This window comes from Pogoniulus pusillus, chromosome 28 (genome assembly GCF_015220805.1).
Source record: "Pogoniulus pusillus isolate bPogPus1 chromosome 28, bPogPus1.pri, whole genome shotgun sequence".
Classification (NCBI taxonomy): Eukaryota; Metazoa; Chordata; class Aves; order Piciformes; family Lybiidae; genus Pogoniulus; species Pogoniulus pusillus.
The window spans coordinates 11,166,141-11,181,981 of record NC_087291.1 but is presented as its reverse complement, the minus strand read 5'-3'; the positions used below and the strand labels follow the sequence as shown (position 1 = coordinate 11,181,981).

The 15,841-nt window shown below is 39.4% G+C and overlaps 1 protein-coding gene across 12 annotated transcripts in view; it reads left to right on the top strand.

Moving 5' to 3' along the window:
• HDAC9 (histone deacetylase 9) overlaps positions 1-15,841 on the top strand; it is a 465,174-nt gene that overhangs the window by 313,233 nt on the left and 136,100 nt on the right. For all 12 annotated transcript variants that reach the window (XM_064167147.1, XM_064167144.1, XM_064167145.1 and 9 more), the window contains 3 exons: positions 1,469-1,646; positions 7,697-7,830; positions 15,671-15,791. In XM_064167147.1, the coding sequence (XP_064023217.1) occupies positions 1,469-1,646; positions 7,697-7,830; positions 15,671-15,791 (433 nt within the window). The remainder of the gene's footprint in view (positions 1-1,468; positions 1,647-7,696; positions 7,831-15,670; positions 15,792-15,841) is intronic.

Here is a 15,841-nt window from a genome sequence, read left to right as displayed (position 1 = left end):
GCATGCAAGGCTACAGAGCACAGGTCAGGACAAGCAGTTTGCAGTTCTAAGGCAGAAGTGTGAATTTCAACAGAGTTTATATTGCAAAGTGGTTTGTAAATCTCTTGCATTCTGCCTCAGTTCTAGTTTAAATTTCCAGAGACTCAGATAAATTTGAGATAACCAACAACAATTTGATAAAGTGTCCTTCCCCTTCCTTTCCCAAAAGAAAGGAATTAGATGTGGAGAGAGGAAAGATAAGCACACCCAAATAAATAAAACCTCACTCGATTTGGAAGTTAAAAAGCTTAACAACAACTTAAAAAAGGGTATCTGAGGTAGGGAACTTACAAAAGGTATAGGGAAGGGAAAGCAAGTACAAAAGGTATAAATCCAACCTGATTCTGATGGTGATGGCTTCGTCTGCTTCGTGGGTGACTGCCACATGGTAAAACAAACAGGATGGTGATGCTGGTGAGCAGGAAGTGCAGAGCAATTCAGAGAGAGAGGATGTCCCCCTGCTTTTATGGGTCTCTAGACAGGAAGGGGGAGTGGGCTAACCATCACCTGTTGGTGGTTAGCCCCACCCCTGGTGAGGGGTCAAGACTACCTAGGGTCAGGTTCAGGGTTAGTCCCCCTGGAGTGTTAACCCTATGCACATTCATTCCCTGTTGAGGTTCTAGGACTGTGAGCACACACATACACACACACACAAGGGAAAATAAAGAGAAGGACTTGTGAAGTAAATCCTGCGCTGTGAAGTGAGTAAACAGGAAGGTTTCTACTGACTTCAGCAGGGCCTCAGACTTTGTCATGTCAGCAAAAGTCACCATCTCTTGCTCTCTCACAGTCTCTTCACACCTGCCTACCGTTCCCGAAGTGTTTGGCACTGCCTAGAGCCAGCAGCAGTTATGACAAGACAAAAAAGAAAGAGAAGGTCCCTAAGTGGGATCTTATGTAACAACTCCTGAATTTCTAAATGATTTGTGAAAAGCTATCTGCAAATTGTTCCTGTTTTCCAGGGAGGAAACTCTAGGAACTGAGTCCTCTGAAGAAACTTGACTGCAAAGTCATTCAGTGAATTTGGTACTGAGTAGTTTGTGCTGTAGGAAGATTCTATTTTCATTTGTGCAGGGTCTTAAAATAAATGTTCTAAAATCATATTATGTCTTCTACATATTAGAAAAACCTCTGACTTCTACAAGCCTCGGCATGTGAAGCTGTCTTTTCTTCTGTCAGGGAGAACTGACAGCTTGCCTGCCATCACCTCCTCTCCAGCAAAGTCAGCAGCCCACACTGTCAGTGTGAAAACATCTGTTGAATGGATTTATTGACTAGGTCTTAGGTGCGAGTTGTTGAGGGTTGTTTTTTTCCACACTGTTTATTACAGCCCTGACCTAATGAACTTCATTTGTTGACATGTTTCCCTCAGTGTCTTACTTGATCCTGTCTCACATTTCTTTCTACTGTGCTGTTTTCTTGGAAACAGGAGTTCATGGCACATCGGCGTGTCCACCAGTTGCAAATCTACCAGGCTCAGATGGCTACAGTTGGCATGGCAGGATTAGATAAACATCGGTCGGTGTCCAGGACCCCATCTTCCCCCGCTGATTCCACATTAACTCACCCAGACGCGGACCAGCCCAGCCAGCATGTCTACACAACTGGTAGGATTCCCTAAAGACTGCTTTTAATAGGCAGGGCAAATGCGTTTGTTCATGTAGGATCAACAGATTTAAATGCCTCAAATACCTCCTGCAGCAATGCATTCTCTTTTAGCCTTACTGTTCCTCAATTTCATGACTCTGCACTGGCATCAAGTCAACCAGTGCAGCTGATAAATCACAGGGTTAATATTCACATAGTCATAAATTATTATCATTGACTGGCTCTGGCAATATAGCAACAGGTGCATTTTTTGGTGTCTTTAAGTCATTTACAGCTTTTCCCTTCATTTCCCTATCCTCTGGTTCTTTTCTCTGTGTTCTTGTTGCCTATTTTGTCAAGAGACCAGCAATGAGTGGAAAAAAGATCACCATTAAGTAGGAAAGCTGCAATATAATTCTAAGTGTCTTCATTTGACAAGTCACTCTGTGCTACAAGGCTGCTCTCCCTACAGAAAGAGCAAAGCTGTAACCATGACTAGAGGATGCTGCTGGCTACAGCTGTGGTGTCTTTCAGCAGTTGTTTGGAGTCTCCAGAGGAAGGTTTTCTGGTCAGGCCATAGGTAGTTCAGTCACTCAGGGAGCATATCCTGTTGATACAGTCTGGGCTATCCAAAGCAAAGTGATTAGAACACCTTAAATCTTCAGTGAAAGGAAGAAAAGTTACCACAGAAACCCCATTTCTTATTGCAGGCAATCCACACTTGCAAAAGGGTCCAGATTTTACAGGCTTGAATCTCAGTTTAGCATTACAGCATGATTAGAAGTAAAGATTCCCTTACTCTGTGCATGAGGAAGGGCAGATGAATACTTGGACATACTGCTTATTCAGATTTTTGCCAGAAGTATTAATTCCTTCACACTGGTTGGCAGAACTCACCATGCCCTGAAAGCCTGGAACTCCTCAGGCTGTATATGACTGTGCAAGATAGTGTGCTCTGGAATCTTTCCAGGTAGAATATGGACTTGGATAGCAAAAATTCATTATTTTAACAATAACAAAAGAAAAAGAAACCCTGCAAAAGAGATGCTTCTAAAGCACTCCAAGTAAGTGGGTAAATGAATGCAAGATGACATTCAAAGATGAACAAAATAATTTCTTAAATACACTGTCAGTTCAGGCATTTCACTTGTTGGGTAACACACATTTGGATGAACAGAAAGATACAAGATCCTTCACTTCCCACAAGTTTCTGCAAAAAGGTGAGTTTTGTGTAGAGAGGATTATTATACCAGGACACTCTTTTTGATCTGTGGTTCACAGAGTTCACAAAACATTGTAAACTTACTCTAAACAAAATCATAGAGCAGACCAAAAGTGAGCTCACTGTGTATAGGCTTGAATGTTGTTGAATGTTCAAAACTCACCAATTCCACTGGAAAGATTGAACAGAGGTATAAATGTAAAGGCTGCTCTTGCAGTCTGATTGCTAAGGTTTACTGACATCTCACTTTGTAAGTCCCTGGGAGGGCACTGGCATCAAGTGGCTCATGTATATCTGGAAACCTGACATCAGTGCAATCAAGAAAGAAAGTGTGAAGCTGAGATGGAAGAGTAAGAGAAGGAATGAAATGATGTAGGACAAAACAGAATGGAGATGGTGCTGGGAAATGGGACGTACTAGGCATCAAAGAGGGTCAAAATCTGACACAAGGGAGCCTGTTGTGTTCTGCAGTGAAAATGCAGAGTCAAGATGTGTTAATATTGGGTGAACATTCTCATCATACCCTTTTAGTAAAGATGAACAACAGATAGAGAGAGCATTAAAGAGACAAAAATAGCTTCTTACTCCAACTGAGATTCACAATCCTTCACTGAACTCCTTTGTCCAAACCCAAAATATCTTTTTCATGAATCCTTGTTTGTTCTGTTGAATCTTTTACAGATTTTGTACCACTATCTAAAAGGTAGTCATATCTACTCACTAAAGAAAAAAATATATATTTCCAGTTTCTCTACAACTTTATGCTTCAAGTTATCCACTTTGGCTCTGTACCTGCACCTCTCTTCTATCCTCTAGATGCTGGCTGAAGACCTAGTGCTGTGCTGTAGCTGTATTCAAGCTGTATCTATGCTAACAGCTATTCACAGGTCCAACAGAGCACACACCTCTGCATGTCCTTTCTGCTTGAAGAAAATTTTTTCCTTGCCTCTGGGCTTATAGACTTACATAGTTAAGCTTTATCATGGCAGTTTCTCAGTACATTGGAAATTGAGTGATTTTTGTATTATGAGATTGACATCTTTGGAGTGACAATGAACAGAAACTTTGCAGCATCAACAGCTCCAATAGTTTCTGTGAATAACTAAATTAATGTGTGTATTACTAACATATGGTTATGGTATGGTACAGAATGGATATATTTGTGCCTCATATTTCCTGGGCCTGGATGATGCCCCAGCATTGATTCAATGGTCAGTGAAAGAAAGACAACCAGACCCAGTTTTTATCTGTTCTTCAACAGCCTTTCCAAAATCCTGTGGGGATGAAAGCCCTGAGCAACCTGGTCTGACGACAGTGCTTGACCTGCTCTGAGCAGAGGGTTGGATTGCAGACCTCTGGAGTTCCCTGCCAACCTGAGCTACATTAAGGATCTATGATTTACTCCCTTAAAAGAGCACAGGATGCAAGCAGTCATTGTCCACAGCAACACTACCGTTTTTAAAAGCAAGCAAGGAAAGAATTGGGAGGGTAGAAAAAGAGAAAATTCTAGCACACCATGAAATAAGGTCCAATTCAGGCTTTAGCAGTCAATGCAAAAACACTTCCCTGCTTTGAATTATTTCTTACTATCTTGGTTTTTTTCTTTCCTTTATGTATAGACAATATATTCTTGGAAGAAGGAAAGGGCAGAAGGAAAACTTTTGTAACAGAATATTACACGGGGATCAAAATAAGCCTATGTTTTTGTGAGTCATGAGGGAAAATTCTCTTAGACAAATATCTGAAGGGAATCAGAAGGGTGATGGTTGTGAGAGAGCTATGCAATATATACATAGTATATGTACAAGGTAATCACTTAAAGATGCAAAAAGACATGAAGTCTACTTGATGTTCATTTAGATGGCTTACAGAATATTTGACATTATTCATTTCAGATTTTTCTTCTGAACAATTTATTAGATATTCTTCTCTTCTCTTGTTTTTTTTTTTTTTTTTTTTTTTTTTTTTAATTGCACTGCTGCTCTCCAGGGCATTTCACCTTCTTCAAACCATGGTGTTAGCCAGCAATTTTCATGTCTCTTGCTCTCCCCTCTGTTCCAAATATTACTAAAAGTAGCTGACCCACATAACATATTTTGGAAAAGAATGAGTATTAAGGAGTCCTCACCAGGAAGACTTTGTTTTTTCTGACTTACTGCAGATTCTGTTTCTTTTGTCCTGTGTCCTTTATCATTATATGGTTCAGTGGTGCCACCATTCCAGTCTGTCATCAGGGCCACATTCTGACCTCAGTAATATTGGTGTAAATCCAGGATAAATCCACTAGTCTCAATGGAGCTGCTCGAATTTACACAAGGAATCTGAGAGCAGAATCTGGCTGTAGGCATTTGTTCTGGAGAGACAGAATAACCATCTTTTATTAATATTTCACAGCAGCCTGCAATTGAAAACAGTTGTCTCCCTCTCTGTTTGTTAGAGTGGGGAGATTATTGGCTGAATCCTGTTAGGGAAATCCTACAGGCTAATTTTAGCAGTAAGCGCTGCTGCTGCATTGTGGTATCGTACCAAGCACATGTGCTGTATGACCAGCAGCCACACATCTGAATTACTTGCACATCCTAAATCAATTTAGATGTTTGCAATAAATGAGAACATATATTTAAGCCTTTTCTTAAGTCAATTAATCTTGCTATAAATAAATTTTACACTCATTGGTGTGAATATCTTAGCAGCTAAAAGTTTGAAGCAGATGCTTCTGCCATGCAATACTGCCCTGACTTGATTAAACTGAGGTTTTATTCAGACAAAATAATTAATTACTTCTTTTTTTAAGTTACAGCTAAGAAAAAGATGTTAATGTCACTCAGGGGTGTTCTGAACACACATTTTCAACATTTTACTTTATATCCAGTTTAGTTGCAACCCTGATATAGGTTATCAAAAAGAGTCATTATTACATAACATCTTGATACTGCATAGTAAGAACACAGTAATATATATACATGTATATATAATTTATTAACATTTAACAAGTGTTTTCATTACTGCCTACTCTGCTTAAGAGCTTCTGAAAGTCCTGATGCAGGTACATGCACCATCTAAACACCTTCTCTCTTGGGCAAGGGCGATTAGAGGAAAAACTTTCTTTATCTGATGGCATAATGACCACTGGCAAGATGTACAATCTAGGTATGCAACAGATTGTAGAGGTTAAAACTCTGTGTGCCAAGAAGAGGAAAGCAAAGTGTGTGAGGATGCAGTTACTTGTGTGCATACTTGCTATTTCAAATAGTTTGTAAGGCCTGATGCTAGAGCAGCAAAGTTTACAAATGGTACAGTGCAAGTAACTGCAGAGAAAGGAAATTATTAACTACTTTGAAAATGCCAGCTGAGATTTTAAGCTGCATTAGTTGATTAGCTCCAGATTTTCACTGGATCTTTGTTTTCTTTTTTCTTTAAAAGAAAACAAACCAAGAAAGTAAACACAAGAATTTACTGCAAATTGTTCTTTGTTAGATAATAATTCAGCATAAATTTAGCCATGCTTCACACAGGTATTATGTTTGTGTTCTACTTATGCTAAACACAACTGTTGTGTTATCATTTTGGCTTAAACAGCAAGATCTCAAGGGATCAGTTCTAAAGTGCATGAGCTAAGAAATATGGCAGTATAAATATTTCTAGAGCAGCATAATTTTTGGCTGGATTCTAAGTAAGTTATCTCAGAATCTTAGCTTTGCATTACCCACAACATATACATCCTTTTATTCAATAGAGTTTTAAAACACATTATTAAAGCTCAATATCCATTCAAAAACTTTGCTAAATGAGGGTAGTGTCGAGCACATTGTTGAATCTGGACTCCAGTTCTGTATTTTCTTCCCTGGATGACTTTTCAATAACAGACAAACACAATTTTCCCCAAACTGTGTTGGCATCCCCAGTAGCGGTGGCACATAAGAAAGCGCTTTTGCATGCCAAGTTTTTCAGCTCGGAGAAACTATTAATTTGAGTCCCTTTCAACTGTAAGGAGAATAAAAATCCAAATCTTTCCCAAATGAAAATGATTCACTAGGGTAAGGAAAATAATTTTTGTTCCAGACATGTCTGAGAGAAATGCAAACAAGGGAATAAATAATTTTTTTTCAGTGTTTTCAAGCCTTGAAAATTAAGTTTAGCTTGAGCCTGCTCTTTGAAAGGTCTCTTCTACTCTCAATACATGGATGTAGAGCAATGTGATATTGATAGCTGTTCCATATAAAGTTAGCCTGTCCTCAAATAAATGAGCGTAGCAAATTCAAAAGGAACCTTGCATTGCAGCCTAACAAAAGGATTTGGTCCTAATTGAGTAGTGGGTGGGATTTTTTAAAGAAAAAAGACTTTGGCTCCCACTGCTGCAACTCTGAATCTTTCATCTGATATGCTCTGAGATCTGGAATTAATAGAGTATTAGTAAAGCAGTATAAATTCAGATTTATTTTAAAAGGTTTTTCTGCATGATTTTCCTTAGACAGCTATAAACATATACTCTTGTCGTAGATAGGCTAACAGCCTTAACCAAATTTACTCCCTAAAGGAAAAGAAAATAAGTGATTCATAATAGGGCTGAGTTTTTGTGGCCATTCAAGCTTTAACAAGACACCACTCAATTTCTTCCTTCTTTACAGTTAATTATATGTATTAGTATAATTGCTTAGCATTGATTTATGCCTTATTGCTATCAAAAGATGTGCCCTGTAAATCAAAGCTCGGTCTTCCAGCCAAAATATTCTCTTTCCTCTAAGTGTCAAATAAAATCCAGTTTTGTTGCAGAATATTTGACATGGAACAGTATAACTCACATTTTTTCCCCCACTTGTTTCTTATCATGCTGTCTTTGTGCTGAAGGTGTCGTGTATGACAGTCTGATGCTGAAGCACCAGTGTATGTGTGGCAACTACGCTAATCACCCTGAGCACGCTGGAAGGATCCAGAGCATCTGGTCAAGGCTGCAAGAAACAGGGCTGCTAAACAAGTGTGAGGTAAATAATAAAGACCAGATACTGAAAAGTAAATGGCACAAATAATAGATCCTAAATCAGTCTTATTTTGTTATAAAAGTATCATTTGTCTTAGGACTTATTTGGGATTGACAATGTTATAATAGTGCATTTTAGGAAAACACACTTCCCCATCAAAACCCAAACAATTTACACAATGGAAGTCAGTTATCCACATGCATCAAAATCCAAAACCCAGGGATGACTGTGCTCCCCACCTTGATACAGGAAGGTAGACAATGCCAAGTATAGTTCTTTCAATAGCACAGTTCTTCACTATTTCAAGCAGCTAAGGATTTTAATTCTGTAGCAGCACAGAACACTGATTTTGTATAATGTAGTTTGTATCACTCCATAAGCATAACATCACATCTTGTCTTATTTCAGACTCTGAAATCTGTTTTCATATAATTTTCATTTGCCTAAAACTGAAACATTCAAGCACAGTCTTCTAGATCATAGCAGAGCAAATGGGGAACTTTCTTTTGACTTGACTTTCCTCACAAAATCACATATTTGAACACCATGCTTGAATCAAACATGGGCTCTGAGGTTCATGTATGGCTTGGGTTACTGAATAAAAAGCCTTTTCCTACCATTCTCTGTTTCCCATGAGTTGTACAGCACTCTCACCTTCTGCAGAATCCTGTGGGAGATGAGAGTACTTACTGCAATGCAGCACAAGTTAACAAAGTTCAACACAAATTTGCTTAGGTTTTGCAGGATCCTAAGATGCTCTATTTTCTTTAATTACTTTTCTTTCTATAGGTAGGTTTTCACAAACCCAAAGCACCTGGTACACTAGGTCACTTTGACTAGCTGAGACTGACAGCTCAGGAAGATCTTCTGCAGGTAGTTTAGCATAATGGGCAGTGAGATGTTGAAAGCACTCTTAAGTGGATTTTTGTTGTATACACTCGTCTAACTAGATGGCAGCACTCTAACAGGCTAATTCCTTCCTTTTAGCTTGGATAATATTTTCAGTCTTCAAGGAGACTTTCTTTCAGCAAGGCCCTTAAGGCCACATATCACGTGAGTTGTTGTACTGGTGGGATCACATACTTAAGGAGTAAAACACACTACTGAGTGCTTTATTCAAATAAGGCTTAGCTACCTTCTTGATTCAGGACTAGTATTATAAAGACACACCAAAAAAACCACAAAGACAGGAAATATGTCAAAAGGAAAGTGCTTCCTTTGGTAACAGAGAGGTAGTGCTGAACAGTGAATTGTGTGGATCTGCAAATGGTGTAAATCAGAGAAGTGGTATAGGTTAGTCTGAGGTGCGTGCAGTCCAATAGTTTCCTGGAAGATTTAAAGTTTCCTCTTAGACTTCTGCAATTGCAAAATCTGAAATATAGCCTATCAGGTCTTTCAAACTCCAGTGAGTGGGAAGAGAGGAAATAAGTCACTTCACTGTGCCGTGGCATTCAGTTCAGTTTGACTCCAAATATACACTCTGAAATGAGGCTGGAATGTGAAATGAGCTGTCAACATGTAAACTCTGATGATTAAAGCATGATGAACCTCACTGTGAAGGTGGTGTGGAGACGATAGGTTTGTCTTGATCCTATTAAGTAGCTAAGCACAGATGATGGAATCTGCTGGATTCTCTAACACTTGCTTGACAACCTCCTTAAATCTGCTCACTTTTTAAAACAAGGAAGGCTGTGGGATTCAATAACTGGTGCTCTGGCTCTTTAGAGAAGTTACTCAGATGTACGTGTGATTTGTGTCACTAAAACACTGTTGTGACACTGTTGTGTCACTACTGCATTGTCAGGAAATAATTGCAGTGTTAAACTGCATTCTGGAATATACCACACTGAGGATGTGGAGACAAAGCATCATAGGGAACTCCAGTGCCTCTTTTGCTGACTTCCAAATGTGCTCTCATGGTCAGCAGTATTTCATAATATACTTTCTCAACATAATATTCCAGTATCTGTCAGGGGTGAGGAAATCGCTGCATTCACTGCCTCATGCACCAGGTCTGAAGGGCATATTAGGAATAGCAGCCTGTAACAGCCACTTAGGAAGTCCTCTGCAGTAACTGTGAATCTTTTTTTTTTCCCTGTTACTAGAGCAGTAGTCCCACAAGAGGGCTGCAGTACCACTCTGTCTGATGAGGTGTTCCAGGATTAAAGCTAGTTCAGTCAGAGGTAGCTCAGATGTTGTTACCTGGCAATGTGTGTATCCTTAACCACAGGCTTGTGCCAGGAGACTTTTCCTATTTTCTTACTCTAACAAGAAACCCTTATGAAAATGAACAATCTGTATCTGTACAATCTTTGTTATCCATAGCATGGTGAAAAATGTGGTTCCTAAATCATGTGGCGTGTATTAATCCCTCTCATGCGGCTCAGGTCTGTGGCCCTGGAGAGGTGAGCTGTCATCTCTGAGTACAGAATGGTGGAAGCAAGTTTTGTATATCTCTATCTGTATATTTGTATTTATATATATATCATATTGCCCCCATATACAGCATTTTAAAAAAGATCTTAGTAAAATCCTAAGCTTTGACTGGAGTACTCAAAACTGTGTCTTCACTACAAAATAAATGGTGCCTGGGATTGTTCCCTACCGCTGCAGCCAACTGGCATGGGAAGGCCCATGTTCATGCTACCAGGAATGCTCTCTCACCCATGCCAGTGACCAAACCATGTCTGGGAGTTTGGGAGAGTGTTAGCTGCTACTCAGCCAAAACAGTGTGAAGGACCACTTTAGCAATTTAATAGCAGAGATGACTGCGTTCCTCTGCCGGGGAATGTTTCCTGGCACTGCTTAATTTGCTGCTGCAGACACAGCCAAAAGGACTTGCTTCCCCAGACTGTATTTTGTCTTTCTAGCCATAGATATTTGAGCTCTAGAGTTATTCAAGCAACAGCTTAAAGGAGTTTTGCTAAATTGAAAAAGAAGTTGTAGCTTGCAGATCATTATTTTTTATAATATCACTCTTCCAAATAGATAGATTACTTCCACCACTGGCTTCTCTAAGACAAAGGAGAAACACCTTCAGACCATGGCTACCTTGGAGATTTGAGAGACCAGTCCCCAAGTGAGTCCAGGGCAAGAGAGTGCAGTAATTTCCTCCCATAGTGCACTTTTTTATAGCACTGGTATATATGTACTGGAAAAATGTAATTAAGACATGATATTTTTGCCTTAGTTTAAAAGTTTAGTTTATATTTACTGAAATATTTCTTCTGTCTTAGTTAAAGGCTGACAGCTGTAGAACAGAGTTATCAAATACAGTGCCAGAACAGGGCAGCTAATAGATTCAAAGATTGGCATAAAAACATCCTTCTTTTTTTTTTCCCTTCCCTCCCCAATATTTTCTTGGTAAAGAGCAATGCATAGCTGCCCTACCTCTGGGACAACAACAAAAAAAAAAGGACTAAATTATGTTTTGGTAGTGGTGTCTGCTTTCTACTTGTTCTAGGGAGAGGAAGTATTTACATACCTCCTTTGGGGCTATAATTTATGCACACATGAATGACATTAGCCTACACTGATCAGCGCAGTTTTGGAAATGAAGAATGTAGATGTGGTTCCACTTTGTGCCCCCACCTCTACTTCCTGTAGGGGCTGTGGTCCAGCAACATTTTTCCTTTTCATCCTGGAATTTTGGTAGTTTTCTGGATGAAGGAGACATCTTAGACCTCATGCTGTCCACGTCTCATGGACTGAAGGGGGGAGAAGGAAACAATGTAAAGATTTAAAAACTTTTGTCTTCCAGATCACATAGACTGAAATATATATATGCATATATACATATATATATATAAATCCACCCTCTGAACCTCAATTTACCACTAAGGCATACATAATACAAGAAACTACAGTCTTTCATGCAAAAATCCTTGTGTTGAACATTACAGTTTAGGCACTGGAGAGACCAGTAAATACATCTCAATGTGGATGCCTATGTGAGAGCAAGCCATGCGAGTGTACTGACTGGCAAAATACCCACCTTGCTTGTGTGTATTTTTAAACACAAGAGAGAATGTAACAAATATGAGAAATCCCAGAAAAGCAATAAAAAACTCTGAAGACCTGGTTTACAAACTAGATAGCCTAAAGGAATTTCAGAGACACTGCCTCCATACAAGTAGCTGCAGGAAAGGCAATGAACACCTTGCACGGAGAGACACAAGTGGGAGATAATCCTTAAACTATATCAACAATTCCTGTTAGCTTAACAGAGAGAAACAGGCAATGTCACCTTCATCTTTTTGAACCTCTGAGTGTGGAAGAGTTTAGTCTGCTGAGTCTAGCCAAAATCTCCAGGTTAATAGAGGCCATCTGTATGGAAATTTAATGGTCTATTTTAACAGTAAGACCAGACTAGACAGTCCTCTGACCTCAAAGTTCCCGTTGTGGGGATAAAAACTTTCCAGTTCTAGACTGATTTGTTTGAAGCACTCAGGTGCAGTATTCTGCTCTCTTGAGGTATATAAATATCTCTGCTGATGAGGGAGCTGCACATGTCAGAGGAGAAAACCAACACACAAACTGTCATGCACATTAGAGAAGGATGACTTGCCCTCTACTGAGGATGTAGGAGATGGATGGATGTAGCATTCAAATCCCCCAAATAAAACAAATACTGTTCAAAAGTTCACCTATTCTATTTCTCCCTTTTCACTGGCTTCATGCCAATTTTCTGCTTTCTCCTGCATTTTAAGCTTTTGATACATGAAAATGAAGAAAGACACTTTAAAATAAAAAAGATGTGGATAAAAGTGTATGTGTAAAGTTATGCAAATGCATATTTTATGGGGTTTGATAACTCATGCCAGTGAGAGCCAAAAACTATTGCTTTGCATAACTCAAGTTACACAGTTCCAGATTCTGGCAACAGATGTATGGCATGTGCTTTTGCAGATCTCACATCACTCTGTAAGAACTGTTCTTAGAAAGGTAACATTTAATACAAAGTATTTTTTCCTCTATGTAGAGCTAGATAGCTGGAATTGTAATGGCTTGGCAAGCAGAGATAGTACAAGAGTGGGATGAAAGGATCAGTAAATTAAGAGATGGGAACACAGAAATAGCACACTGGTGTGTTATTTTGGTGGTGCCCAGTGATAGGACGAGGAACAATGGCTACAAGCTGAAACACAGGAGATTCCACTTCAGCAAGAGAGATACTTCTTCACAGTGAAGGTGAAGGAGCACTAGAACAGGCGGCACAGAGATTTCCACATCAAACCTGTTTCTGCACAACCTATTCCTTTCCAAGAGAATCATAGAATCACAGAATGTCAGGGGCTAGAAGGGCAATATTAGGTAGTACTTAGCTCATTGGCCAAACATTCTGAGGAGGCCACTTCCAAACTCTACCCTATTAGTACTATTAACAATATTCTGTAGGATATCACAGAGCTCCCTGTGGTAAGAATAATGGCTAGATCTGGGTCTTCTTATAGACCAAAGGATATGGCACTTAACACATTAAAAAGAGCCAGACATAGACACACAGAATCATGGAACCACAGATTGGCTTAGGCTGGAGGGGACCTTAGAGATTCTCTACTCCAATCTCTGTGCCATGGGCAGGATGCCTCTCAACCAGACTCAGATGCTCAAGGTCTCATCCAAACTGGCCTTGAACACCCCCAAGTAGGAGGTATCCACAACCTCCCTGGGCAGCCTATTCCAGAGTCCCACCACTCTCATACTGAAGAACTTCTTCCTAAGATCCAGTTTAAACCTAGTCTCCCTCAGCCTAGAGCCATTTCCTCTTCTCCTGTCACTAGACACCCTTATGAAAAGTCCCTTTCCGTCCTTCCTGTAGGATCCCTTCAGGTATTGTAATGCTTTAAGGTCCTCCCCTGGAGTTTTCTCTTCTCTAAGCTGAACAGCCCCAGCTCTCTCAGTCTACCCTCATAGCAGAGGTGTTACAGCTCTTGAATCATCTCTGTAAGCCAGCCTCACTTCCCAGTTTCGTTGTGAAGAATTTGGTATGTGGATTTTAAACATTCTTATTAGAAACACGGATATTAATGAGGATGGATGAACAAATAAATGTTACCAGTCACCTCACTTGTGAAGAAAAAGCACATTATGTGGCCCTGAAGAACCATTACAGAGTTTACTGACTTCATGAAGTAACATAATGTGCTGATTTTGATTGTGCAACTGTGTGTTAAAAGGATGTGAGCCCACTGCTACAAATTCTCATGTGAGACTGGGAGAGGCTTGAAGAAATTAGAGATGAAAAAGGGTTTATTAAGTCATTTAGTTCTTGGATCATTCCCTAAAATATTTTTTTTCCACTGCTGTATCCAGTGAAGTTTTAAACACTGCAAGAAATAGGGCTTCCACCATTTCCCAGAGGGCAAGCTTGTTTCACAATCATCTGATCTGGCTCTTAGGACAGTTTTTCTGATTAGCCAGAAAAAAATGGCACTGCTTAACTCAATATAACTTGGGCATGGTTCTTCTGACCCTCCCTAGTCAGCTCCTTTCTTCCACAGTCACGTTCTCTTCAATATTTGTAATGCTGCTTTACTCTCCTTGTGAATGCATTAGTGCATTGTGATGTACATGATGCACATGATGTGATGTACATGATAGGTGATGGATATATTTAGAATTACCACTCCAGCTCTAAACATCTACAAGTCAGTGGCTTTTTATAACAGATAAATCAGCCTGTTAAAACTAGGATGGTCTATTTAGATAACTTTTGTATCTGTCTATCTGTAGACTTTGACAGTTGGACAGATCCACAGACTAAGTACTGTGAGGTTTTGCCCCAGGTATTGCTAATGATCAGATCTGCAAATGGAATCCAAGAGCTTTAAAATGGGCTGTTTTCTCTCTGTGTTATACAAAATGATCTTGGGACCAGAACTTTGTTGACAGTGCTGTTTATTATGCCCAAACCTGAACAAAAAAACTGCTTCGTGTTGCTGGGTCTGCAAAGGTTGTGCAGCAGTAGCACAAGATGAGAACTAAATATTTTTATGTCAAGCTTTAAATCCAAATACATACAAGAAGCAGATCTACTGAATAAGAAAGCATTAGTTCTGTCTTTTCTTCTTCCCTGTCTTCCTTACTGTGCTGCTTACATATCAATGGATTTATAGAATGACATTTTTTAACACTATTTAAGTGGAGAGAGTACAGGCTGGAGAAACAGAGAGGCAAACTCCACTCACAAAAAATGTAAGAAAGCAAATGAGTCAGCAGGCATATCAGCAAAAATGATCCTGGGTTACTGAACATACATTAAAAAAAACTTTTAAAAATACACAAATATTTTATTAATTCATTTAAACTTTACTTCTATTCTTCTCCTTGGCTCTCCTCTCTGTGATCATGTTCTTCCTAGCAGCATAAATCACGAGCACTAGTAGTGATGCAGAAACCATTTGTCCTCATTTAGAACACATCTGCAGCTCACAGGTGTGAATAAGTTTTTGCTTTTTAAATTAGAATGTCTCTAGCCAGTTAAGAAATACTCCACGTTTTGGTTTGTGTCTCTTAATAATGATGTAGAAAAGAGGCAGAATCTTTTCCTTGTATGTGAAAGATTGCTTTAACTCTGCTAAGACTCCAGTGAAGCATTCGTGATAAACCACACATGCATTTGTTTTTCATACAGCATTACTTTAATAAACAAATCAGTGTCACATTCCTGCATGACGCAATTTCAACCCATTATTAATCATACTAAATGTTATTTCGGACCTTTACTTTTCTTTTCTGTTTTATTTTTTCTTTTTTTTTTTCCTTCCCCCCCCCCTCCCTCTTTTTTTAGTCCCTAAATATTGTCAGTGGAATATTGTAGGCCTCTGCTGTTTTCTTTCAGCGAATTCGAGGTCGAAAAGCCAGTCTGGAGGAAATACAGCTGGTTCACTCTGAACATCATTCACTGCTGTATGGCACCAGCCCCCTGAACAGACAGAAGCTGGACCCCAGGAAACTCCTAGGTCTGTACAGGCCTCTATTCTACTGAGAACAGCACATTCCAGCAGTGTCA